This window comes from Protopterus annectens, chromosome 5.part0 (genome assembly GCF_019279795.1).
Source record: "Protopterus annectens isolate FY-2018-M chromosome 5.part0, PAN1.0, whole genome shotgun sequence".
Taxonomy (NCBI): domain Eukaryota; kingdom Metazoa; phylum Chordata; order Ceratodontiformes; family Protopteridae; genus Protopterus; species Protopterus annectens.
The window spans coordinates 630723967-630750988 of record NC_056735.1 but is presented as its reverse complement, the minus strand read 5'-3'; the positions used below and the strand labels follow the sequence as shown (position 1 = coordinate 630750988).

The window sequence follows — 27022 nt, the reverse complement described above, 5'->3', positions numbered from 1 at the left end:
CAGCATTGTCTTACCAAGTTTATCTGCAGGCACAATTCCTGCCAGGAAAGGACAGTACTCTGGCAGACTAAGCTGAAACCTCATGGATCCCCACGAGTGGCACCTGGATCCACAAGTCTTCAGCATAACAAAGAAATGGGAAGAAATGGGAACGCCCAGACATAGATCCATTTGCCTTCCCTCACAACTTTCAACTAAAGATTCTGCGCAGGGACTTATCACAGACAAGCATGGAAGGTGGACGCCTTATCTTTCAACTGGAAAAACTATCAGTATATGCCTTTCCTCCACTGCCTCTCCTCCCCAAGGTACTCCTAAAGGTGACCGAAGCACAAAACAATCCGCTGTTCTGTACAATAAAGGGTTCTCCTCCAACATGTGCTAATGACTCCACACTTGGTAGGATGGTCCTTAGCAAGATCAGAAGCCTTCTCTGCAGATAAATCAAAAGGAATAGTAATCTTCAGTGTTCTCCAAGTACACAAGTGTGCAAGGTGAGCACACTTGTGTATTTGGAGAACACTAAAGATTACTATTCCTTTTGATTTATCTGCAGAGAAGGCTTCTGATCTTGCTAAGGACCATCCTACCAAGTGTGGAGTCATTTGCACATACAGAACAGCGGATTGTTTTGTGCTTCGGTGAACTTTGTGTTTGGAGGTGGTTTGGTGATTTGGTTACTCCTAAAGGTGAGACAGGTACTCCTAAAGGTGAGACTGGAGAAACCAAAAATGATTCTGATTGCCCCAGACTAGCCCCGCCAGTACTGGTATCCAGTCTTAAGGAACTTGTTTCAATGCCCAGCTTGGACCTCACCTCAAATACCTCACCTACTGTCCCAAAACAGTCATTTTGCACAGCCAACTCAGGGCCCTAAACCTGGCTGCATGGCAGGTAATGCAGCCATACAAAGCACACCTCTCAGTAAAGCTGTGATGGATGTCATTTTGGAAGCCAGAAGGCCTAGTACTAGAAAATCCTATGCTGGAAAATGGAAGAGATTTTGTGCTTGGAACCAAGCTCAAGGAACTGACACAGCTGTACCAAATATTCCTCAGATTTTGCACTACTTAACTGAGATGCTGGACAAAGGCTTATCTTTTTCATCAGTTAAAATTCATGTCTCTGCCATTTCGGCTCATTACAATAGAGCCACCACTCTTCTCATCCTTTATTAAGGCAGTACCTCAGAGGAGCCAAATATTTAAGACCTCCAAGGAGATCGCCAGTGCCTGCATGGGACCTCAATTACGTCTTGGAAAAACTCACCCTACCTCCTTTTGAGCCAGCTGCTACTGCGGATATAAAGTTTTTATCCTGGAAAACAGCTCTGCTCTTAGCAATAACTTCTGCAAGACGAGTGTCAGACCTGTAGGCTCTCATGGCTGTGGAACCCTTTATCATTTTTCATCCAGACAGGGTCTCTCTGAGGACAAACCCTACATTCATGCCTAAGGTGGTGTCCAGTGTGGCCCTTAACCATACTATTCACTTGCCAACTTTTTATCCAAATCCACAGAACAAGGGGGAGAAAATTCTGCATTCTTTGGATGTACACAGACAACTTAGTTTCTATTTGGACAAAACTAAAGTTTTCAGAAAGACACCAATTATTAGTGGCATATGCTGCAGGATCACAAGGAAAGGCCATCTCCAAGCAGACTATTTCAAAAGTGGATAGGTCACTACATTCGTTTCTTCTACTCTCAGCATGGCAGACCAGTGCCTAAGGGCTTTCTCAGGGGAGTACCAACCAAAGACATTTTAGAGGATGCTACTTGGAGTTCAGTGCACACCTTTACAAAGCATTACAATCTGCCACTTTAATCTAAATCCAGAGCGGGCTTTGCCACTGCAGTTCTGCAGGGCCTCTTAGCAGCTCCTAATGTTTAGCTCCAGTCCCCCAACCATAGCTTTGGGACTCTACCCAAATGTAATCACTGCAATAGTGAATACACTCTAACATTTACAGTAAGTGTACACAACTGTACTTTCTCCAGTTGCACAGGTGCAGTGAAGTCTGCCACGTCTGTTTTTAGGAGCCCAAAGTTAGCTTTGGAGAAGTTTTTCATGGTGGTTACCTGTGGGAGTGATGTGGATTTCCAAGGTGATAGTCTGTGGTCTGATCTAACCAGGGAGGAGCTTACTATTGGTACAGAGCAGCTGGTCCAGGGCATTGGAATTTATGAATTCCAAGAAACGTTGGGCAAGTGTATTGGTACATGAGTAGTTTTCCCAGTTAATGGAGGGATAGTTGAAGTCCACCCAGTATGAGTTTTAGGTTTGACCCTAATATTCTCCAGGGTGCTTAGGAACGTGGAGTGAGTCTTGGGTCATGGTTGGGGACCTATAGCAGGCTGACCTGAATCTCTGTCTTACTTCAGATGCTGCTAACTTTGGGTATCTCATGTTGGGCTACCAGTCTGGAGGTGTGCACATCCTTTATGAATATGGAAACACCACCACCTTTGGCGCTTTGGTCCAAGTTCTGGGTCCGAAAGGTATGGAATGAGTTATAGCCTGGTAGGGAAGGGATGCGCTCTGCTGCCTTGAACCAGGTCTCTGTTACAGCACAAATGTCTGTTCTCCATTTTAAGGAGTGCTTCAAGTGGGTGCATTTTGAGATTTAGACTTCTAGTGTTGAGCAGCATGACCCTCAGATTACATTTGTTTGTAGCGGTTACGGCGGTAATTTGGTCTTTGGAACACTGCCTAAAAAAGACACTATAGGGGTGGCAAGAGCCTTTGCCAGTATCCGAAAGCCCAAGGGTGACAGATACAGGCCATCTCTGGCAAAATATCTTGGTCTGTCAAATCATGTCATCCCAGACCGACAGATATTGGATCCCCTTAGAATGACACCAGGAACTTGGGCAATTGTTGAAATTGGTCATTTTCTGCTTGTGTAGTATTCTGGGTGATGGTAGGAGGCTGCTCAGGGCTAGGGTCATACTTAATCAGAGAGCTCCTCCATGTAGTCTAGGGAGGTACGTCGTGGGTGTGAATGACCCAAATGTACAATGCATGAGTCATATTTGTACTTGTTGAGGGACCTGGGTGCTCATGTGGCAGATCCTGGAACCTGACGGCTGACTTGTTACTTTCTCCTTATTCAACTTAGTGAGTGGAACATTAGTGTGCCTCACTATTGTCACCTATGACTAGTGTGGGCATGCTGTTTTGCCTGAGGGGCTTTGAGTGGCACACTTGTCTCATGATTAATGCTGTGGTGGTCGGGTGCATTTCTGCCTTGGAGTTTTCTGCTGTTTGTCGATTTGAGAGCCTCTGCGAAGTTGTGCATGTGGCTTGTTTTTATGTGAAGGCAGTGCTGGTGTGTGTGCTGGAGGACTGTGTTCCATGTGGTGCAAGTGTTACCTTCTCCTCTTGACCAGCTATTCCGGTCTTTGCAGAGTGCATGGCTTCCAATTTGGATATACACGTGCGTCTCTCGCAAGTCTGTCAGTGTACATGAGGCAGTTGCTACATTGCCTCAGCATGCCCAAGCCCACCAGGCTAATGGGAGACAACACAGGGAACTGACCTTTAGACAGAGAGTAGTTTTCTTGTAGAACATTTAGTGCTGGCAGCACTTTTGTATGCTAAAATTGCTACAAGTCTGGTTAAGTGCTAGACAAAAGTGCAGGAGAGCAGAGAACTAGCAGATCTAAGGGAAAAATTGAAGAGCACCGCTAGAAGCTTACAAAAAGTCCTGGATATGTCAAATCTGTATCTGGACTACACTAGTTCCAGGAAAGGCAGGAAACATATTTTTTTTTTGTTTTTTCTTCAGGACTGCTGCATAAAGGGAAATGTATGAGTGGTCAGAGTAAGTTGCTAATGCAACACTACTTTCCTGGTCTCTGTGATACCTCTGACTGGTCTGCTGTGTGTGCACGCCCCCACCCACTAATCTCAAGTTGGTGGATATCTGGCAGTTTGCCGACTATCCTAATAGTTAACCCTCTGGGATTTGTAATAAGATGGACCACCACCTTGCAGGTCTATTTCTGATAAAGGTAATCACTTTATAATTTGCTTGAGATTAGCTGCTTTATAAACCAGCATTTTACTTCCTAGTTTTCATACTGATGGAAGGTCTAATTTTAAACCGGTAGGTGGTATATTTTTTCCCTTTTGTAGGTATCTTTATCTTTTCTGTATTACAACCCCCATTGTATAGCTGTTTTATAGTTTGCTAATGGTTAGTCATTTTCATGGCTTGAAAGTTTATTTTGAGTATAGTGGCAAGGATGGTTTAGTTTGCAGTGAACATGATGTAAAAATATTTTTTCATTTGTTTTACATTAGGTATGCTGCCAGACCCTAAGAACACTCACATTATTGTCAGTTGGATGATTGCTCAGACTGTGACTGCTGTTGCAGGGTTGACATCCTACCCATTTGATACAGTCCGTCGTCGAATGATGATGCAGTCTGGGCGAAAAGGAGGTGAATATATTATCTCTGATAAATGTATTGATGGATGTAAAGGTCTTATACTTGCCTCTAACAAAATACATGTCCACTACTTGTGCATTATTAGCTGCAGAACATTTTTTCTTAGACTTGAAAGAGGTTCTAACAGTGGGCATTTTCATATGCCACACTTCCACAGCCTTGTTTTGTCATCAGTGCTTGATAATGTAGATGTTGCCCCACGTGTCTGACACCATTTACTGCTTTTTGTTCAAGTAGTTGATAGTGCTTCAAAGCTGCAAGTTGCCTCAAACGTTTGGAGACAGTCTTGAGTACCTTTGTGCTGACTGCCAGTTGCATTAAAAACATGGTTAACAGTCAGTCAGTTAACTAACCTTTTTTTTTTTTCAGTGACCCTTTACCTAATGGATGTATTAATGTAATGGAAGCAGTGATGTGCTGCAAATGTGTAGCACTTAAATGTTTGGGGACAGTTGTGCTTTTTTTTTTTGCACTGGGTGTGTATACAGTGGTCATCAAATGTTTGAGGGTATTAAGACTTCTTGGAGGTTAAATCTGCCTGGCTTTAGCAAACTGAATTTGTCTGCTCATGTCCGACTCCATTACATGCTCATGTCAGACTCCATTACATGCAGTGTTCACTAAGCCAAGTTGACACTTTGACATTGCCACAGTGAATGAACACTTGTATTTTGGCAACGTTATACTTTCCACCACCATCAGCCCATTTGCTAAATTAAAAGGTTCCTTTTTAGAGAAAGGGACAATATTGTCTGCAGTTTTAGCAAAATGTACACAGTGTGGTCTGATTTGTTGAAAAGGTTTAGGGCAAGGCCATCATCGCCACAAACTTCCATTCTCCAACTTCTCCCCCTTCATTTCTTCTGTAGCGCTCTAGTGTCACTTCTCCATTACTTTAGAAATGGATGGTAGTCTAAAACATTTTCTTTGCTGATGTTCATGGTGCATACAGCTGCAGTCATAACAGATGGGTTATCCTGCCATCAGGCGGGTCCTCGGTCGGCCGAATTCTGAAGTCTAGGTCCGGCGTCGGCTGTCGTCGCCTCTTCCCTGACGTCTGGCAGGGGTATAAAAGAGGCAGCCAACGCCATTTTCTTGCCGCGCAGTGCCCTAAGCAGAAGCAGTTCGCAAGTGCCGGTTGGCCAGCTCCTGAGATTTACGAAAGTATTTCAGCAGAAGTAGTCTTGAAAGCCAAGTACCCCGTTGGGGAAACTTTTCTTGCCTCAGACCGATGTCAGACCAAGTTAATTGCATTTCATGTGGGAAGCAAATACCGTATAAGGATTTCCACTCTTTCTGTATTCCTTGCTTAGGCCCAGACCACGACGTCTCGGCCTGCTGTTTTTGTGCTAGATTCAACAACACACTATTAAGTGTCGGGTGGAGTTCGCCCTTCACTTTTTTGGCAAAAAATTTAATTATATTATGTCGTCTGATACGCAGACTCCAGTTTTGAGCAAAAAACGCAAAGATAAGGACAGACATACGAGGTCTGCACCTCTGACTGAAACCACGCTAAGGCCGACTACCGGTACTCAGCGAGGTGCCTACGCAGCCCCTGAGTACCGATGACAATGCATTACCAGTGTCTCCAGTACCTGAGGTCGCAGGCTTCTCAGCCCCCATTCCTACTACAGATACCGCCGCCACTACTGGCGGGGAAACTCAGAATTTAGACAGGCCTGCCATTTCTCAAGGGGTCTTCAGGCCTTCTTCCTTCTCTATTAAAGCCTTCACTAAATCTAAAGCAGCCATGAAAACCAAAAAACTGGTTCCTCAGACCCCCTCTCAAGGCACCATGCCTAAAAAAACAGATGCTTAAAATGGCTGAGGATTTGATTACTCTTATCAAGGATTCTCAACCCCCCTCTGACAAAAGGCCCAGATTAGAGGAAGACTACCCTTCCTCATATCAAGCTTCTATTACTTCAGAACTATCTGAGGACCAGGATTATGCCTATTCTCCATTCGAAGACTCTGACTCCCTCCCCCCCCCCGAGGACTTCTCTTTTGGGGAAACCCTGCATACATTGAGGGAACACTTTCACTGGGAAGGCCAAGATTACTCAGATTCCAAGAAAAGGCTCAGGGAATTTCTTCTGCTCCCCCAGCATAGGCCTCTGGCTATCCCTCCTGTTTTAGATATATTGGATGATGTGTACACAGAAGCCAGCCTTAATCAAGATTCTTTGCCTCCAGCTCCTGTTAAACCAGACTGATATTACTGGGTTCCTGATTCTCGCCAGTTCCTATATAAAAGCCATACTGCTGACCCAGAAACAATTTCACAGGGTCCCAAGGGAATTGAGGCCTCTACTGCTAAAAACCCATTACCTTCATAGAGAGATTCCAGAGCTTTAGGAAGGTGGGGGGAAAAAGGTGTGCACCTCTGCCACTTCAACCATGAGGGCATTAAACTGTCAGTTCCATATGTTAAAGTATCAACAGTTTTTGATATCTCAGCTGAAAAGCAAGATGACACAAGCAGAACAACCAGATTTAAGAGTTGCAGGATTTGTTGCATGGTGCAGAGCAAGTGGGTAAACGTACCTTGCAGTGTGGTTTTGATGCTTTAGTGGCCTCATGTAGAGCTGCTGTTATGGGGTCTGTTATACGTAGGCATGCTTGGCTCAAAGAGCAAACCTTACCAGATCATGTCAAAGCTAAATTATTAGATGCACCTCTTCAAAAAGATGTATTGTTTGGTGTTAAAGCTGAGGAGGTGCTAAAGAAAATGGAGGAAAAAGCGAAATCAATGCAGACAGTTAGATTTCCTGCAGGTACAGCCTCCACGTTTCAGCAGAAACTGGCCTTCATAAAATTGGTCCTTTCCAGCCACGGACAGACCTCAAAGGGGCAGATACAGGCGTCCAAGGGGTGGGTAGATGGCAACCTCAAGGATCTTTCAGAGCCAGACAGTGGCAAGCACCAACCCCAAGAGGTGGAGAAGATAGATCAGTCTTTTAGAAAAGACACACAATGACTTCCCCCTACACCTGCCAAGCAAAGCTTTAATGGCAGCACTTTTGGGCGGAAAACTGACATTCTCAAATTGGCATATTGTTACAAAAGACAAATGGATTCTGGACATTATAGACAGAGGCTACAGGTTCCACTTGAGAGGCATGCCAAACCTGCCACAAAATCAAAGGGCAGAGGCACAAAAACAAATTTCAGCTCTCACGGACATAAAAGCAATTCAAGAGGTACCTGCAAAAGAACAAGGTCAAGGGTTTTATTTCAGACTATTCCTGGTACCAAGGAAAGAGAAAGACTGGAGACCTATCTTAGACCTATCCATCCTAAACACATATGTACAGGTGCCAAAATTCAAGATGCTCACATTACAGCAGCTTCTTCCCATGCTGGGCAAGGAGTCTTGGCTGGTAACATTGGACCTCAAGGAGGCATACCTGCATGTCCCTATCGGACAAGATTGCAGAAGATACCTCTGATTTTCTTGCGGGTTCAACCCATTACCAATTCTCTGCATTGCCCTTTGGCTTATCTACTGCACCCAGAGTGTTTACGAAATGCCTGGCATCAGTAATCGCCTTCTGCAGACTACAAGGGGTACAAATCTACCCATATCTGGACGACTGCCTGATCCAAGCTGACAGCAAGGGCATACTACTGCAACACCTGTCGTTTGTAATAAAACTGTTGAATTATCTGGGATACAGTCAACAAAAAGAAATCAAAACGAATATCCTCTCAACAAATAATTTTCCTGGGTGCCAGCTTGGATACAACCACCCAGGTGGCCTACCTCACGCTAGACAAGCAAGGGCAACTGTCTCAATACTTCAGAAAAATGGCAACTTACACCAGGCTAACTGCAAGGAAAGTCCTGCAGGCTCCAAGATTCATGGCATCTTGCATCCTACTAATCCCATGTGCAAAGCTGCATATGAGGAAACTTCAATGGTACGTAAAAAAACGTATGGTCTCAACACAGCCACAGCTTGGAAGCAATTGTACCACTCATTCCATGCCTTCAAAAGGAATTTGTGGTGGGCTCAAGCTTGCCAAAGAAACACAGGTCTTCCTTTCTGTGTACCTCAAGCAACTCAAATAGTCACAACAGACTCCTCAGATTATGCCTGGGGAGCACACATGACAGATCAGTGTATTCGGGGAAAACCGAAAAGAGAAGCACCTTCACATCAACCAAAAGGAAATGCTAGCCGTGCAAAAGGCTATTATGACCTTCAAAGACCTACTGCATCCAGGCCAGCTATTGATAAGGACAGACAACACCACTGTGATGTGGTACATAAACAGGGGGGAACTTCATACCCCCTGTGCAGGCAAGCCAGGACCCTATGGAACACAGCACTGGAATTGCAAATTCAACTACTGGCACAATTCCTGCCAGGGAAGGAAAACACACTGGCAGACAACCTAAGCAGAAATATGACAGATCCACACGAATGGAAGTTGCATCCTCAAGTTTTCACAAAGATAACTCACGCATGGGGACAGCCGGACATGAATCTCTTTGCTACCCACAGAAATTGGCAGTTGAAAAAATTTTGTTCGGTGACCTATCATCCACAGGCCTGGAAAGTGGACGCACTTTCCTTCAATTGGGCAACATTGACAGTCTATGCCTTCCCGCCTCTTCCTCTGCTGCCCAAAGTTCTATTAAAAGCCAGAGCAGAGAGGCCGAAAATGATTCTCATTGCTCCAGACTGGCCAAGACAACACTGGTAGCCGCTCCTGAAGAGCCTGACAACATTCCCCACCGTGGACCCTATCTCTAGTCCCTTTTCTGTTGTCCCAGCACAACTACAAAGCAGCCATCTCAAAACTCTAAATCTAACTGCATGGAGAATTCCTTGATTTCCCAACAGTTTCTCCTCTCCAAGGAGGTGCAGGACGTCCTCTTGGAGGCCAGAAGACCACCTACTAGAAAGGCCTACTCCGCCAAATGGAAACTATTTTGTGCCTGGAATCGAGAAAAGGAACAGAATCCTTGGGTAATAAATATACCTTAAATTTCTCAGTACCTAGCTGAGATGTTAAACAATGGACTTTCCTTCTCCTCCAAGGTCCACGCTTCAGCCATTTCTGCACAATACAACACAGATCCTCCTTTATTCTCACATCCTCTCTTAAGGCAGTTCCTCAGAGGGGCAAAGAATATAAAACCCCCAAGGAAACCACCAGTCCATGCTTGGGACCTCAACTTCGTATTAGAAAAGCTGACCCTTCCTCCCTTCGAGCCAGCTTCAACAGAGTTACAGTACTTGTCATGGAAAATAGCCTTTCTTCTGGCTATCACCTCAGCACGCAGGGTTTCGGAGCTACAGGCCCTCATGGCTGTGCAGCCATTCATCATTTTCCATCAGGACAGAGTTTCCTTACGAACCAACCCTACCTTTATGCCAAAGGTAGTATCTAGTGTAGCTTTGAATCAGACTATCCACTTTCCTACCTTTTATCCTAATCCACAAAACAAAGGAGAAAAACTACTACATTCCTTGTACATTCACGGGCAACTTCGTTACTATTTGGACAGAACAAAGCCATTCAGGAAATCTGAGCAACTGTTTCCTATGCTGCAGGTGCTTAAGGAAAGGCCATTTCCAAACAGACAATTTCAAAATGGATAGCCCACTGCATATGCTTTTGTTACTCATTTCATGGAAACTGTACCTGCATGCATCAGATCCCACTCAACCAGAGCCACAGCTACCTCTGCAGCCTTCCTCAGGGGGGTCCCTACCAAGGACGTTTTGGAAGCAGCCACCTGGAGTTCAGTGCACACTTTCTCCAAGCACTATCACCTCCCACTATACTCAAAAAATCTAGAGCGGGCTTTGCCACAGCAGTCCTGCAGGGCATCATAGCTCCTCCCCAGTTCCACTTAGTGCCTACCACCCTTACTTAGCTTTGGGATTCTACCCATCTGTTATGACTGCAGCTGTATGCACGATGAACATAGTACAGTTTTGTACCTACCATAAATGTAGATGTTAGAGTGCTCATACAGCTGCAGTCAAGGTTTCCCTCCCTCCATCCCCTCTTAGGACAGGCCTTATGACAAACACTTTTCATATAACCTTTTTGGGGTATTCGTTGTATTTGCTTGCAACTACTGTTTTTGATTTATCAGCATTGCATCTTTGCATAACATTGTTTGCCTTCCTTCTGGGGGCACCTGACATCTGGGGCAAGAAAAACTGAAGAAAATGGCGTTGGATGCCTCTTATACCCCTGCTGCACTGACGTCAGGGAAGAGGCGACGACAGCAGACGCCAGACCTAGACTTTGGAATTCAGCCGACTGAGGACCCGCCTGACGGCAGGATAACCCATCTGTTATGACTGCAGCTGTATGAGCACTCTTAACATCTACATTTATGGTAGGTACAAAACTGTACTTTTTCTTTCATTGGTCAGTTGCAGGTTTCTACTTGGTAACTGGCTGTGATTTTTACTTTATCAACTATTTTAGTGGTAACCCAGTTTGCTTCAGCTATTGGTGCTATGGATAAATTGTTTTTGATTAGTATGTAGCAGTTATGCTGAGTATGTGTGTGCGCTCTGTTAAACTATAAACATTGCTCTCATTAGTGCGAGACTGCTATTCAGTCCTTAAGAGAAATGAAACTTAAAGGAAATCAGTATTGCAGGTTAATTCTGTTGCTGTTGTGATCTTTAAACTGATTTGACCGGCGCAAACCAAGACAGACTATCCTGCATTGATTGCCACCATTGTGTGCAATTCTAGAAATTAGGTCAACTCCTTTGTCAGGTCTGTTGCGTCTTGTACATTAGATTTCTTCTCGCAGTAGTTAATGGATTTGTACTGTAGGAAAGTGGGGTTGACTCGGTGTAGTTGAAGACTTGTGTGATCCATTGCCCTCTGTCTAGGGCAGGTAGAATTTCAAGATGTTCATGTTTCACTGTTGCAGTCATCACATTTGGGTTATCTGCGTGCAGTAGCCCTCGGTCGGCCTGATTATCAAAGTCTTGGGTCCTGCGTTGGTTGCTGTCCTCTTCCATGAAGTCAGGTAGTCTGGTATAAAGCATGCCGCTGACGCCATTACATCAGTCTTTTTTTGCCATGGCTTGAAGCAGAGGCATCCTGAAATTTTTGTTTTCTTAGAGTTTCAGAACCGAAGTCGTTAACTATGCTATGTACCCCATTGGGGAAACTTTTTCTTGCTCTAAACAGATGTCAGTAAACGTTAATTGTATTTCTCGTGGAAAGCAAATACCGCAAAGATTTTAATTCGTACTGCATTCCTTGCTTAGACCCTGACCATGATGTTACCTCGCTGTCTTGTTTTGTGCTTTATTTAAACAACGCACTGTTCGTAGTCTTGTTTATTTACTTTTCTAAATATTTTGGTATTGGCTTTGGCAAGCCACCTAACTACAGACATTCTGAAAAAAACGCAAAGACAGAATGCATAGGTCCAAAGCTGCCGACGACACTTCTAAGCTAGTCGCCAGCTTGCCGGTACTCTGAGGTGCTTTCGCAGCCCCTGATACCAGCTACTTCAGATTCACAGGCCTCTACTGAGACCCATTCGGAGTCCGGTATGCCACGAGATGCGTCAGCTGTGGATCCTGAGAATGTCTTTACCTTGGATGGATCTGTAGCCGTTGTGCAGGCACCAGCTTCTGAGGGTATTGAGGCCTACTGACTTGCAAATTAAACCAATGCCATCTTCAAGGCCTAAAACTCTATGCCTAGAAAACAAATGCCCAGACTGCATGGTCAGGCCTCTATGCCTACCAAAACTTAAGAATGGCTGAAGACCTTATTACTCTAATCAGGGGAAGCCACCCTTCCCCCTCTGAGACCGAAGACTGAATTTCCTTATGATTTTTCTGATCAGGATTCTGAAATTTGTTTCCTCTGACCAGGATTTACCCTTATCTACTTATGAGGATTCTGATGCAGAGGATTCTATTCTCTCTGCTTCACCTCCAGAGGATTTTTCTTTTGGTGAAACCTTGCGTACTCTTGGGCAGCATTTTCGGTGGGAAAGCCAGAACTACTGACTCTAAAAGAGGCTTGGGGATTTCTTACACCTGCCCCAACACAGGCCTTTAGCTATCCCCCCTGTACTGGACATTGATGTCTTTGCCTCCTGCTCCCAGAAAACCTGATGGATATTACTGGACTGTTCTTTGTGTTTGACTGCAGTCGTTACATTTGGGTCATCTGCTTGCAGGTAGCCCTCAGTCGGCCTGATTAACAAAGTCTTGAGCCCTGCGTCAGTTGCTGTCCCTTCCATGACGTCAGGTTGTCGGGGGTATAAAACACGCAGCTGACACCATTACACCAGTCTTTCTTGCCGTGCCCGAAGCAGAAGCAGTTCACAAGTGCCGGTTGGCTGACTCCTGAAATTTTCTTTTTCGAATTTCAGAACCGAAGTCTTCAACTAAAGCCAAGTACCTTGTTGGGGAAACTTTTTCTTGCTCCTTACTGATGTCAGTAAAAGTTAATTGCATTACTTGTGGAAAGCAAATACCTCAAGATTTTCATTCGTACTGTATTCCTTGCCTAGGCCCTGACCACGACATATACCTTGCTGTCTGTTTTGTGCTTTAATCAGCGCACTATCCATCGTCTATTTTCATCTCTAAATATTTTGGTTCTCTGTTTAGTTATCCAGAAATGTCATCTGTTGGCCATCAGACTACCAGGATTCTGAAAAAATGCAAAGATAGACAGGCAGCCGAGGTCCAAAACTGCCGACTACGCTTCTAAGCCAGTCGCCAGTTCGCCTGTATTCATTGAGGTGCTTTTGCAGACCTCTGCTAAGACCAAGTCCGGTATGCCACGAGATGCTTGAACTATGGAACCCGCGGATGTCTCGGATGGGTCTGGAGCCTCTGTGCAGGCACCGGTTTCCGAGGGTGTATTCAGGCCTACGGACTTGCATATTAAACCGACGCCTCCTTTAATTAGGCCTAAATCTTGATCCATGCCTAAAAAAAAAACGCCCAGGCCACATGCTCGGGCCTCAATGCCTAAAAAAACAACAGGGTTGCTGTTAATGCGTCTGTGCTCAGAGGGTATGTTTGGTTTAAGGTGCAATCTTTGCCTGATCATGTTAAAGCTAAATTGTTGGATGCTCCTTTTAAATCAGGACCGCCTGTTTGGCAACAAGGCTGAGGCTGAGTAAGTTCTTGAAAAGATGGAAGGTAAAGCTAAATCTATGCAAACTACTAAAGATGTTTACAAGTTCAGCCTCCTAGATTTAGTAGGCACTGGCCCTCTTAAGAATTGGTCCTTTCCAAACCCTTCCAGGTTTTAAGCCAAACCCAGACACAGCAGAAACCCCAGGTTTCAGTTCCAGGCGACACTCTAAGCAGTGGGGGGCTTCAACTTACAAATCTTGGGATGACTCCCCCTTTGGTCAACTGTCTCAATGACTTCCTTTTAAAATTTCCAAGCACTTAACTGACTGCCCCTTTGGGGGGAAAGATTGCTCTTCATGCAAAGAATTCGGAACTCATTACCCAGGACAGATGGTTTTTAAATAGTGTCCCAGGGATACAGATTTCACTTCCACACTTTGCCAACACCAAGCAGGTGACCAGACCTACCCCCAAATCAGTTGGCAGTGGCCCAAAAACAAGTACTTTCTCTCTCAAGCATGGGAGCTATTCAGCTGCTGGTACCAGAAAAGGGACAAGTTTTCTACTCTATACTTTTCCTGGTACCCAGAAAAGACCATTCATAGCGTCATCTCCTAACACCTTTTTGGAGATTCCAAAATTCAAGATGCTGACTCTCCACCATTTACTTCCTATGCTAGGCAAAGCTGGACGATTGTCTAATTCAGAGAGAACGCCAGGACATATGTTTGAATCATCAGACCTTTTTACAAAGGGTTTTAACTTGTCTGGGGTACACCATAAATGAAAAAAATCACACCTGGTACCCTGTCAAACTACAGTTCTGGGAGCAAGCTTGAGTAAAACTTTCCAGATGGCTTACCTCACGCCAGAGAAGCAAATTAATTTGACAGCCTACTTCAAACAAGTGGCCACAAAAACCCTGCTATCTGCAAGACAAATACTGCAAGCCTTGGGGTTCATGGCCTCCTGCATTCTTCTAATTCCATATGCAAGACTGCATATGAGGAAACTGCAGTAACTAAAAAGCCTATGGTGTCAACATTCTCAAGACCTGGAAACAATGAATGTTCATAGTGTTTCACTGTTGCAGTCATTACAACTGGGTTATCCTGCTGGCAGGTTACCTGCGGTCGGCCTGAGTTCCAAAGTCTAGGTCTGGCGTTGGCTGCTTTTGCCTCTTCCCTGACAGTGCGCCAGGGGTATAAAAGATGCAGCTCTCGCCATTTTCTTCAGTCTTTCTTGCCGTGTGGTGCCCGAAGCAAAAGCAGTTCGCAAGTGCCAGTCGGCTGACTCCTGAAGTCTTCAAATTCGAATTTCAGATCCAAAGTCTTCATTAAAGCAAAGTACCCTGTTGGGGAAACTTTTTTTTTTTTTTCTTGCTCCAGACCGATGTCAGAAAAAGTTAATAACTGTATTTCTTGTTAGAAGCAAATACCTCCTAAGGATTTTTATTCTTACTGTATTCCTTGCCTAGGCCCTGACCATTCTGTTGCTAGTTGTCTTTTGTGCCAGATTTAACCAACGCACTATTAAGCGTCTGTACGATTTTGCATTTCATTACTTTGGCAGAAGATTTAATTGTATAATGCTGTTGGATCAGCAGACTACTGGAGTTTACAAAAAACGAAAAGAAAAAGGACGGGCATCTGAGATCCAAAACAGACTAGGCTTCTTCTAGGCCTGTCGCCGGTTCAGTGAGGCGCTTTCGCAGCTCCTGACGCCAGATAAGAGCCACAGGCCGCTTCCAACTCCCACGTGGTGACGACTTGGCCTCTGGAAACTCAAGGTATTGGACACTCTGAAATCATTCCCTCAGATGGGTCCGGAGCCGCTGAGCAGGCATCTGCTTCTGAGTGTTTTCAGGCTTTTACAGTTTTATATGTAAAACCTACTTCAGCTATAAAGGCAAAGACTAAAGCAGCTCTAAAGACAAAGAAACAAGTGCAGCATTCACCTGGACAGGCCTCCATGCCTAAAAAAACAGGTGCTTAAAATGGCCGAAGACCTTATTACTTGATCAGGGGTTCCCACCCCCCTCCTGAAAAGAGGCCTAGGCAAGAGAATATGAATCTTTAGACCAGGTTTCCATTTCCTCAGATTCCTCCTCTGAACAATATTACTCTATTCCTCCCTATGCGGATTCTGATGCTGAAGAATCTATTCCTTCAGCCTCTCCTCCTGAGGATTATTCTTTTGGGGAAACGCTGCATACTATGAGGGATTATTTCTACTGGGAGAGCCAAGACTACTCAGAATCCAAGAAAAGGCTCAGATTTCCTTTTATTGCCCCTCTTTACCACCAGCTCCGGTTAAGCCAGACAGTTATTACAGGGTTCCTGATTCACATAAATTTCTCTAAGAACCCTGCAGAAGACCCTGAAACCATCTCTCAGGGTCCCAAAGGGGTCAAGGCTTCTACTGCAAAGAACCCTATCCCCTCTGATAGGGATTCTAGAGCCCTAGACAGATGGGGCAAAAAGATTTATACCTCTGCTACCTTGGCTCTAAGAGCTAGAGGGCAAACTTGAGGCTCCTACAGAGGACGTCAATGGCAGCCTCCGAATCAGACAGGTGGGGCAGGACCTTCCACTGCTCCGCCAGGACAATCTCTGACTTGACTTTGACTCGCCATCTAGGGCTCAATTAGAAGCACCTTTGGGCGGAAAATTATCTTTATTCTCACAAAATTGGCACAATATTACAAAGGACAAATGGATACTGGAGATAATAAAGGATACAGATTCCATTTTCATACACTGCCAACAAGACCTGGCAGGCCAAACCTGCCACCAAATCAAAGGGCAGAGGCACTCAAACAAATAACAAACCTACTTCAAATAAGAGCAATAGAAAAGGTTCCTTCTGCAGAACAAGGACAAGGATTTTATTCAAGACTGTTCCTTGTTCCAAGAAAAGAAAAACAATGGAGACCCATTCTGGACTTGTCCGCACTGAATACTTACCTTATTGTGCCAGAATTCAAAATGCTGACTTTACAGCAACTCCTTCCCATGCTGGGCAAGGGGTCTTGGCTGGTAACTCTGGACGTCAAGAACATAGTATAGTTGTGTACACTTACACTTACCATAAATGTAATGTTAGAGTGTATTCACTGTTGCAGTCCAGGATGTCCTTCAAGGATGCATCTGCAGTCCTTACAAATGGGTTGTCCTGGCCTCAGGCAGCCCTTCGGACGGCCGGATTCCAAAGTCTGGGTCTGACCTCGGCTGATGTCGCACTTCACCCGACGTCATAGCTGCAGTTCAGCGGGTATAAAGGCATCAGCCGACGCCATTTTCCCCAGTCTTTCTTGCCGCGTGGCGCCCGAAGCAGAAGCTGTTCGCAAGTGCCGGTCGGTCAGAACCAGAGATTACTACTACCGAAGACTTCTAAAAAGCTAAGTACCCCGTTGGGGACTCTTTCTTGCCTCAGCCGATGTCAGAAAAAGTGAATAACTGTTTAACTTGTGGGAAACAAATACCTCATAAAGATTTCCACTCTTACTGCCTACCTTGTTTAGGCCCAGACCACGACGTAGCAGCTTGTCTAGCCTGTGCTTCTTTCAACCGACGGACGCTTAGACGTCAGTCTGAATTTGCTGAGGAGTTTTTCGGCTCCGCTTTTGCTTACAATATGCCGTCGGAAACTCCGACTTCGCGATTAACAAAAAAGCGCAAGGAAAAGGACCAACACTCGCGGTCCGGTTTCTGCCAAAACCGCGGTTGTCAACCGCGAGTGTCTCTTTCGGCTGAAACAGAGTCCACGGTTCTTCCTTCGGCTGAAAGCTTACCTCCTACTGAGGCCTCATCCAGCATGGCTGAATCTGCTACTGAAATCCCACCTGCTCTTGCAGGTTCACAGGATTTATCTGATACTATACCTTTAGATATATCTACTCCTGCACGTGGAGCTGCTAGGCCCCCTGCATCCATGTCGATTAAGGCCTTTGCCAGGGCTAAAGCAGCCAAATCTACCAAAACTGTGCCTGCTAAGACCCCCTCTCACAGGCCTAGCTCTAGTTCTCAAATGCTTAGTCTAGCAGAGGATCTCATTTCTTTGATCCGGGGATCCCAACCTCACCCTGACAGGGCCTCTCACCCACCTCCAGAGAAGAGGCCTAGAGCCGAGCCCCCTGAGCCAGTTTCTTCAGATTACTCCTCTGATGATTCAGATAATACAAACCCTCCAGAGGGCCCTTATTCTCCTTATGAGGACTCTGATGCAGAAGACTCCATTCCTTCTGCCTCTCCGCCTGAGGAATTTTCTTTTGGGGAAACCTTGCATGCTATGAGGGAACAATTTTAATGGCAGGGCCAGGATTTTTCAGACTCTAGGAAAAGGCTTAGGACCTTTTTGCATTTGCCACAGCATAGGCCTTTAGCCATTCCTCCAGTACTCACTGTTGTGGATGATGCATTTAATGATGCTTGTACTGCTCCTGATTCTCTTCCTCCGGCCCCTGCTAAGCCCGACAGGTACTACAGGGTTCCGGACACACATTATCATTTATATAAGGCTCCTTTTGCAGATCCTGAAACTATCTCCCAGGGACCCAAGGCTGTAGCAGCTACCTCTGCCAGAAACCCCCTACCCTCTGAAAGGGAATCTAGGGCCTTAGAGAGATGGGGTAAAAAAGTTTACACTTCTGCTACTCTTTCGGCTAGGGCCTTAAACTGTCAATTCCACATGATTCAGTATCAGGAATTTGTTAGATCAGTTAACTAAACTGTCCGTCTGAACCATTAGACAAAAAATCTGTTCAGGAAATGGTACATAACATTCAGCAGGTCAGTAATCATTCTTTAAAATGTGGCTATGATGCACTGGAGGCTTCCTTTAGATCAGCTATGACTGGTACAGTGATCAGAAGGCATGCATGGTTAAAAGAGCAGTCCTTACCAGACCATGTTAAATCAAAGCTCCTAGATGCTCCCATGGATAAGCTCAATTTGTTTGGCTCCCCTGCACAGCAGGTGCTGAAGAAGGTGGAAGAGAAAGCAAAATCTGTCCAGACAGTCAAGGATTTCTTACAGGTCCAGCCTCCAAGGTTTAGTAGGAACTGGCCTTCCAAGAATTGGTCCTTTCCAGACACCTCCAGAGCTCAGAGAGGCAGGAATAGGCGCCCAAGAGGCAGGGGTCAATCCAGAGGTGCCTACAGGGGACGTCAGTGGCAGCCTAACAACCAGCAAAGTACTGCCACAGATCCAGCCACCACCACTTCCACAGGACAATCACAGTGACTTGGCTCTGACCGCCTACCAGGGAACAACTAGAAGCACCCTTATTCGGAAAGCTAGCCTTATTTTCAGTAAACTGGTATCGCATCACAGGAGACAAATGGATTTTACCGACAATAGACCAAGGTTACAGGTTTCACTTCCATACTCTAGGGAATGCCAAGCCTACCTCCAAATCAGAAGACAAAAGCTCTAGAACAAATACACCACTTACTAAGGATGAGAGCTATAGAAAGGGCAAGGATTTTACTCCAGACTTTTCCTGGTACCAAGAAAAGAAAACCAATGGAGACCTATTCTCGACCTGTCCGCTCTAAACACATACCTCATTGTTCCAAAATTCAAAATGCTGACCCTACAGCAGCTTCTTCCCGTGCTGGGCAAGGAGTCTTGGCTGGTAACTCTAGATCTCAAGGAGGCATACCTGCACGTCCCCATACGACCAAATTGCAGAAGATACCTCAGATTTCTTGCAGGATCAGAGCATTATCAATTCTCAGCATTGCCCTTTGGCTTATCTACTGCGCCCAGAGTATTCACGAAATGCCTGGCATCAGTAATTGCTCATTGCAGGCTTCAGGGAATTCAAATTTACCCTTACCTGGACGACTGCCTGTTACAAGCTGACAACAAAAACAAATTAGAAAAAGATTTGAAAAAGGTCATTCATCTACTGCAAGCCCTGGGATACACAGTCAATATAAAAAAGTCAAGGCTGATACCATCCCAAAGGATAACTTTCTTGGGTGCAGAGCTGGACACATCAAATCAAATGGCATCCCTCACAGCAGAAAAACAGAAGCACCTTCCTCTCTATTTCATGGCACTAACAAAGCAGAACCAGCTAACAGCAAGGAAAGTCCTGCAAGCCCTGGGTTACATGGCATCCTGCATAATATTGATTCCACATGCCAGACTACATATGAGAAAGTTACAATGGTACCTAAGGAATTTATGGTCTCAGCACAAGCACAGCCTAGAAACCCAAATTCCAATAATTCCATGCCTGAAGCAAGAATTCCAATGGTGGGCTCAGGCCTGTCAATCGAACAAAGGGCTGCCCTTCCACAGCACTCAACCAAGCCAGACTATCACAACGGACACCTCAGACCTCGGTTGGGGGGCACACATGCTGGACAAGTGCATACAAGGCTTATGGACTCGAGACAAGCTGAACCTACACATAAATCAAAAGGAGATGCTGGCAGTAAAACTGGCAATTCAGACATTCAGACCATTTCTTCGACAGGGTCAATTGCTGATAAGGACGGACAACACCACAGTTGTGGTACATCAACAAACAGGGAGGCACACATTCATACCCACTATGACGGATGGCAATGGACCTCTGGAATGGGGCCCTGAGCTTCAACATTCAGTTACAAGCAATATTTGTACCAGGAAAAGAAAATACACTAGCAGACATCCTAAGCAGAACTACCACGGATGCCCACGAATGGATGTTAAATCCAGACATCTTCAAATCCATTACAGAGAAATGGGGGCTTCCAGAAATAGACTTATTCGCATCCCCACACAACCTCCAATTGAAAAAATTCTGCATGAGGGCATACCACCCACTTGCTTGGAAGGTGGACTCCCTATCTTTCAGTTGGAAAAACCTGACAGCATATGCATTCCCACCTCTTCCTTTGATGCACAAGGTGCTATTGAAGATCAAAGAAGACCGTCCAAGGATCATCCTGATAGCTCCAGACTGGCCGAGGCAGCATTGGTACCCATTACTGAGGAGCATGTCTCGGGAACAAATATGGCCTCTGCCCCTAGTTCCCTTACTGTTAACACAGAACAACTTCAAAACCCTGCATCCAAACCTGAAAACACTGCAGCTGGCTGCCTGGAACATTGCATAAGACAAAATAACCCAGATTTATCTCAAAGGGTTAAAGACATTATCTTGGAGGCTCGCAGACCCTCAACAAGAAAAACTTATTCAGCAAAATGGAAAAGATATATCATTTGGAGTGCAACAAAAGGAGTAGATGCATCATTGGCAAACATAGCTAACATCCTGGAATATTTAGCAGAGCTTTTCCACAATGGTCTGTCTTACTCCTCCATTAAGATTCATGCATCAGCAATTTCAGCAGAATACAACATGGATCCTCCAGTCTTCTCAACCTCTACTCAGACAGTTTCTCAGAGGAATTAAAAATGTAAAACCACCAAGGAAACCACCATTGCCTACATGGGACTTTAACTTTGTGTTAGAAAAGTTAACACTCCCCCCTTTTGAACCAGCAGCAACAGCAGAATTACAGTACTTATCTTGGAAGACTGCATTCCTGCTTGCAATCACTTCAGCTAGAAGGGTTTCTGAATTACAGGCATTAATGGCAGTACAGCCCTTCCTTATCTTCCATCAGGATAGTGTCCATGAGAACTAATCCTACCTTTATGCCAAAAGTGGTCTCCAGAGTATCTTTAAACCAAGCAATACACCTACCAACATTCTTCCCCAATCCACAGAACAGGGGGGAAAGATTGCTGCATACCTTGGATGTACACAGACAATTGCGCTACTACCTGGACAGAACCAAGAACTATAGAAAAACTGACCAGCTTCTGGTAGCATATGCCACAGGAATGGAAGGAAAAGCAATTTCAAAACAATCTCAAAATGGATAGGAAATTGCATTAGATTTTGTTACACTTTTCATGGAAAGGCAACTCCAGAAAACATCAGACCTCATTCCACAAGGGCTACAGCCACTACTACAGCTTTCTTACGAGGAGTGGCTACCAAAGACATTTTAGAGGCTGCTACTTGGAGCTCCGTGCATACATTTGCCAAGCATTATAATCTGCCTTTATACTCCAGATCCCGAGCAGGTTTTGCCACTGCTGTTTTGCAAGGGATCTTAACTACACCATAAACTTAGTGCCTCCTTAGTGCCTCCTCCCCCAGTTTGGCTATGGTATTCTACCCATTTGTAAGGACTGCAGATGCATCCTTGAAGGACATAGTACAGTTTTGTACCTACCATAAATGTAGATGTCGGAGAGGTATGCATCTGCAGTCAGGATTACCCACCCTCCTTCCCCTCTGTGGTACTCCTAGGGTATTTGCCCATCTTGTAGCTAGCTGGGGGAAACTATTATGGTGTATTTGTTTGTATATATGTATATACATGTTTATTTCTATTTGCTCTCTATTGTTTGGAAACATTTGCATTTATCCAAATTTAGCCTTCCTAGAGGGCACCTGGCATCTGGGGCAAGAAACACTGAGGAAAATGGCGTCGGCTGATGCCTTTATACCCGCTGAACTGCAGCTATGACGTCGGGTGAAGTGCGACATCAGCCGAGGCCAGACCCAGACTTTGGAATCCGGCCGACCGAAGGGCTGCCTGAGGCCAGGACAACCCATTTGTAAGGACTGCAGATGCATACCTCTCGTACATCTACATTTATGGTAGGTACAAAACTGTACTTTGCCCACCTGCCATCCCCCTTATTTTTGCTGGAAATTATCTTTATTTCTCTAATCTATACAGCCTAGATGGTGTATTTGCTTAGAGGAAGGTATGTATGTTTTATTTACCTAATTTTAACCAACCCTGGGGGCACCTGACATCTGGTGCTAGAAAAGTAAAATGGCGTCTGCTGCATCTTTTATACCCCTGACGACCTAACCTCAGGGAAGAGGTGACTGCAACCAACGCAGGACCCAAGACTTTGGAATTCAGGCAGACTGAGGGCAACCTGCCAGCAGGATAACCCAAATGTAATGACTGCAACAGTGAATACACTCTTAACATCTACATTTAGTGTACACAACTGTACTGTCTACTGCTTTCACCTTTACCATAAATTCAAATTATGGCACAATAATCTCCCTTGACCCTTCTACAAAACTATTGGATGTCATCATAATCTAAAATTCGACCTACATGTTAACCAAACTATCAAAACCATCAATAAACTAGGGTCACTTTACAGAATAAAAGCCTTCCTAACCCCTCGAGCTAAAATTGCCATAGCTCGCGCTCACCTTCTTTCAACCCTTCTGTATACATCCCCTCTACTCTCTAATTTAAACAAGACTGTCTTTAAACTCTCAATGTTGCTACAACTACATTGCCAGGTTTACCACTGGGCTGCCTTTTAGGACACATCATTGCATCAATCTAAATCAAAAACAAAGGCGGAATAATGAATTTAAATTGGTTCAATTATCTAGTCCTTTAAGGCATGGTTAGCTGGGTAATGTCTGAGGAAGTACGTAAGAATTTTTGTACGAAAGCGCTCAGTTTGTGTGGTTTTACCTTTCCGCCTTTGGTACAACTTGAACTGTAAAAACAGCTTGGGTGGGTTGAACTACCCAGCCTAATCCAGTATAATCAACTGATTATGGCCTATAAAATCCTCTAATCCGGGCAATACTCCTGCACTTAAATATCACCCACTATAACAATCCTAGACCGCTTTGATCCTCAAACTACTAATTCAGACTAGCAAAATTAAAAACAGCCGGTTACTCTCTTTGCAAACTCTAAGTAGTCCCTGGAACTTTCTTCCAGCTGATATTGCTTTACTTTTCTACCTTAGGTCAATTTAAAACTCTCAACATGTCACTTAACTGGCTATGTCAATGCATCAAGCCTGGCTAACACTCTCTAGAATGTGTGCAAATCTGTTAACCAGTTTACTGTTTAATTTAATCCTGACTTATGCTCTGGGTTAACTCTAACCTGTGGAACTTGTTTAACTTGCTTACTTAATGTAATTACTGTAATATGATCATGTAATGCTGTTTGCTTACTCTTGGAACTTTCTCCCCGGGCCTCCGCTGAAAATGGACATGCATCCAGTCGGACTATCCCAGTCAACAAATGTGTAAAAAAAAAAAAAATCTACATATCAAGCAAAAAGAAATGCTAGCTGTACAGAATGCTCTGACAGCCTTCAAGGACTACCTTCATCCAGGATAAGACGGACAACACCACGGTTATGTGGTACATAAGCAGGAGGTACACATTCCTACCCCCTCTGCAGACTAGCCATGGCATTGTGGAACACTGCCTTAAGCTACCAAGTACAACTGCAAGCTCAGTTCCTGCCAGGAAAGCTGAGTATTCTGGCAGACGAACTAAGCAGAAATCTCATGAACCCACACAAATGGAAACTACAGATTTTCAATATGTTGACAAGCAAATGGGGCAGCCCAGACCGTCTTTTTGCCTCACCCCAGAACTACCAGTTTGCACAAGAGCTCCTCACAAAAAAGTCTGGAAGGTGGATGCTCTTTCAGCTGGAAAAACCTATAAGTTCTGCTAAAAGTCAAACAGGACAAATGAAAAATGATTTTGATTGCTCCAGACTGGCCATGCCAGCACTCGTACCCACTCCTGCTCAGTGTCACAAATTTCTCCTTGGCACCTGCCTCAGACATCGACCTTACTGTCTCAGCAGGAGAATCAAATCCTGCACCCTCTGCTCCCAACATTGAATCCTGCAGCTTGGCTAATCACTTAAATTCCCCCTTGGCATCCCTCAGCAAACCTGTGATGGATGTCATTTTGGAAGTGAGAAGGCCTAGTACTAGAAAATCTTATGCTAACAAATGGAAAAGATTCTGTGCCTGGAATCCAATCTCAAGGTATGAGCACAGCTGCGCTCAATTTACCTTAGATTTTGCAATACTTGGATGCTTCACAAGGGCCTGTCTTTTTTTTTTTTTTTTTTTTTCTCCATTAAAATCCATGCCTCAGCCATGTCAGCTCATTACAACACAAAACCTCCCCTCTTCTCTCATCCTCTGCTCAAGCAGTAACTCGGAGGGGCCAGACCACCCAGAGCTCCAATCCCTGCCTGGGACCTTAACTTTGTATTGGAGAAACTCACTCCACCTCCTTTCAAACCAGCTGCTACTGCAGACTTAAAATTTCTTTCAACTGCCTTCTTTCTTGGAAAACTGCCTTCCTTTTAGCAATCACTTCAGCTAGAAGGCTTTCTGAATTACAGGCCCTTATGGCAGTGGAGCCTTTCATCATCTTTCATGCGGACAGGGTGTCACTCGGGACCAATCCATCCTTCATGCCCAAGGTGGTATCCAGTGTGGCTCTTAATCAGTCCATTCATTTGCCAGCTTTCTTTCCCAATCCACAGAACAAGGGAGAGCGGATTCTGCATTCATTGGATGCACACAGACAATTTAGATTCTACTTGGACAGGACTAAATCTCGAGAAAATCTGAACTGCTGGTAGCATTTGCTGCAGGGGCAGAGGGAAAGGCTATTTCAAAACAATTTCTAAATGGATGTCATATGCATTAATTTCTGCTATAAGCACCATGGAAAACCTATTCCCCCAGGGAATCGGATCTCATTCCACCAGGGCTGCATCTACTTTTACGGCCTTCCTCAGAGGTGCACCTACCAGGGATATTCTAGAAGCTGCTACCTGGAGTTCAGTTCATACTTTCACCAAGCATTGTCACTTACCAATTTACTCTAAATCCAGAGCTAACATTGCCACTGCTGATTTATCTTCGTGTTTCACTGTTGTAGTCATTACATTTGGGTAATCTGCTGGCAAGGTTGCCCTCAGTTGGCTTGAATAAGTCTTTGGTCCTGCGTCTGTTGCGGACTCCTCTTCTATGACGTCAGGGGTATAAAACCTGTAGCAGATGCCATTTTAGTCTGTCTTTCTTGCCGCATGGTGCCCGAAGCAAGTGCCGGTCGGCCGACTCCTGAAATTTTCATTTTCAAGTTTCAGAACCAAAGTCTTCAACCTAAAGGCAAGTACCCCGTTGGGGAAACTTTCTTTCTGCTTACCGATGTCAGTAAAAGTTAATTGCATTACTTGTGGGAAGCAAATACCTCAAGGATTTTTATTTGTACTGTATTCCTTGCCTAGGCCCTGACCACAACGTGCCTTGCTGTCTGTGCTAAATTTAACCAATGCACTATTAAGCGTCTGTATGTTTTTGTTCCAAATACTTTGGCTCCAGATTTAACTATCCTGAAATGTCATCTGTTAGCAATCAGACTACCGGAATTGACAAAAAAACAGACTGTCTAGGTCCAAAACAGAGTAAGCTAAGCCAGTCGCCGGTTTGCCGGTACTCAGTGAGGTGCTTTCACAGCCCCTGATGCCCGCTACTTTTGATTCGCAGGCCTCTACAGAGACCCATTCGGAGTCCAGTATGCCGCGAGATTCTTCAAGTATTGAACCCGTGGATGTCTCTCCCTTGGATGGGTCCGGAGCCGCTGAGCAGGCACCAGCTTCTGAGGGTGTTTTCAGGCCTAAAGACTTGTATATTAAACACACCATCAAAAACAAGGCCAAAACCAAGTCTAAAACACCAACACATGACCACGTGTTCAGGCCCCTATGCCTAAAAAATGATCAAAATGGCGGATTTAATTACCTTTATCAGGGGTTCCCAATCCCCCCCTGCTAAGAGGCCTAGGCAAGGCACTGATTATGAATCTTCAGATCAGGTTTCCATTTCTTCTGATCAGGCGTTTTCTGTTCCCCCTTATGAGGACTCTGATGCAGAAGAATCCATCCCTTCTGCTTCTACTCCTGAGGATTTTTCTTTTGGTGGAACTTTGCTTACCTTAAGGGAATATTTTCATTGGGAGAGTCAGGATTTTTAGAATCCAAAAAGAGGCTTAGGGATTTTCTTCCTCAGCATAGGCCTTTGGCTATACCTCCTGTTTTAGACATTGTTGATTTCTCAGAATCCAGCATTGCTCCTGATTCCCTGCCCTCCGGCTTCTAGTAAGCCAGACCGATATTACAGGGTTCCCGACTCCCACAAGTTTCTTTTCAAAAATCCTACTGCTGACCCTGAAACAATTTCTCAGGGTCCCAAGGGTGTTAAGGCTTCTACTGCTAAAAATCCTACCCCTTTTGATGGAGACTCCAGGGCGCTGGATAGATGGGGTGAGAAGGTTTATACATCTGCAACCCTGGCAATCGGGGCTTTAAACTGCCAATTTCATGTGCTTAAATATCAACAGCATGTCATGGGCATACTTAAACAGAAAATGTTGATTTCTGTGTGGAAAATAGTTAGATTTATTGCATTTAGCCAAGCAATTTGGAAAGCATTATTTGCAATGTGGTTTTGATTCCTTGGAGGCCTCTTGCAGGGCCGCCGTAACTATCTGTGATGAGGCATGCGTGGCTTGGAGCAAAATCTGCATGATCATGTTAAAGCTAAATTGTTGGATGCTCCTTTAC

General features: G+C 44.8%; 1 protein-coding gene across 1 annotated transcript in view; it reads left to right on the top strand.

Annotated features, from left to right (window-relative positions):
- Window positions 1-27022, top strand: part of LOC122802716 (ADP/ATP translocase 3-like) — a 101621-nt gene that overhangs the window by 52656 nt on the left and 21943 nt on the right. The window contains exon 3 of the mRNA XM_044072471.1: window positions 4309-4449. Coding sequence (XP_043928406.1) covers window positions 4309-4449 — 141 coding nt within the window. The remainder of the gene's footprint in view (window positions 1-4308; window positions 4450-27022) is intronic.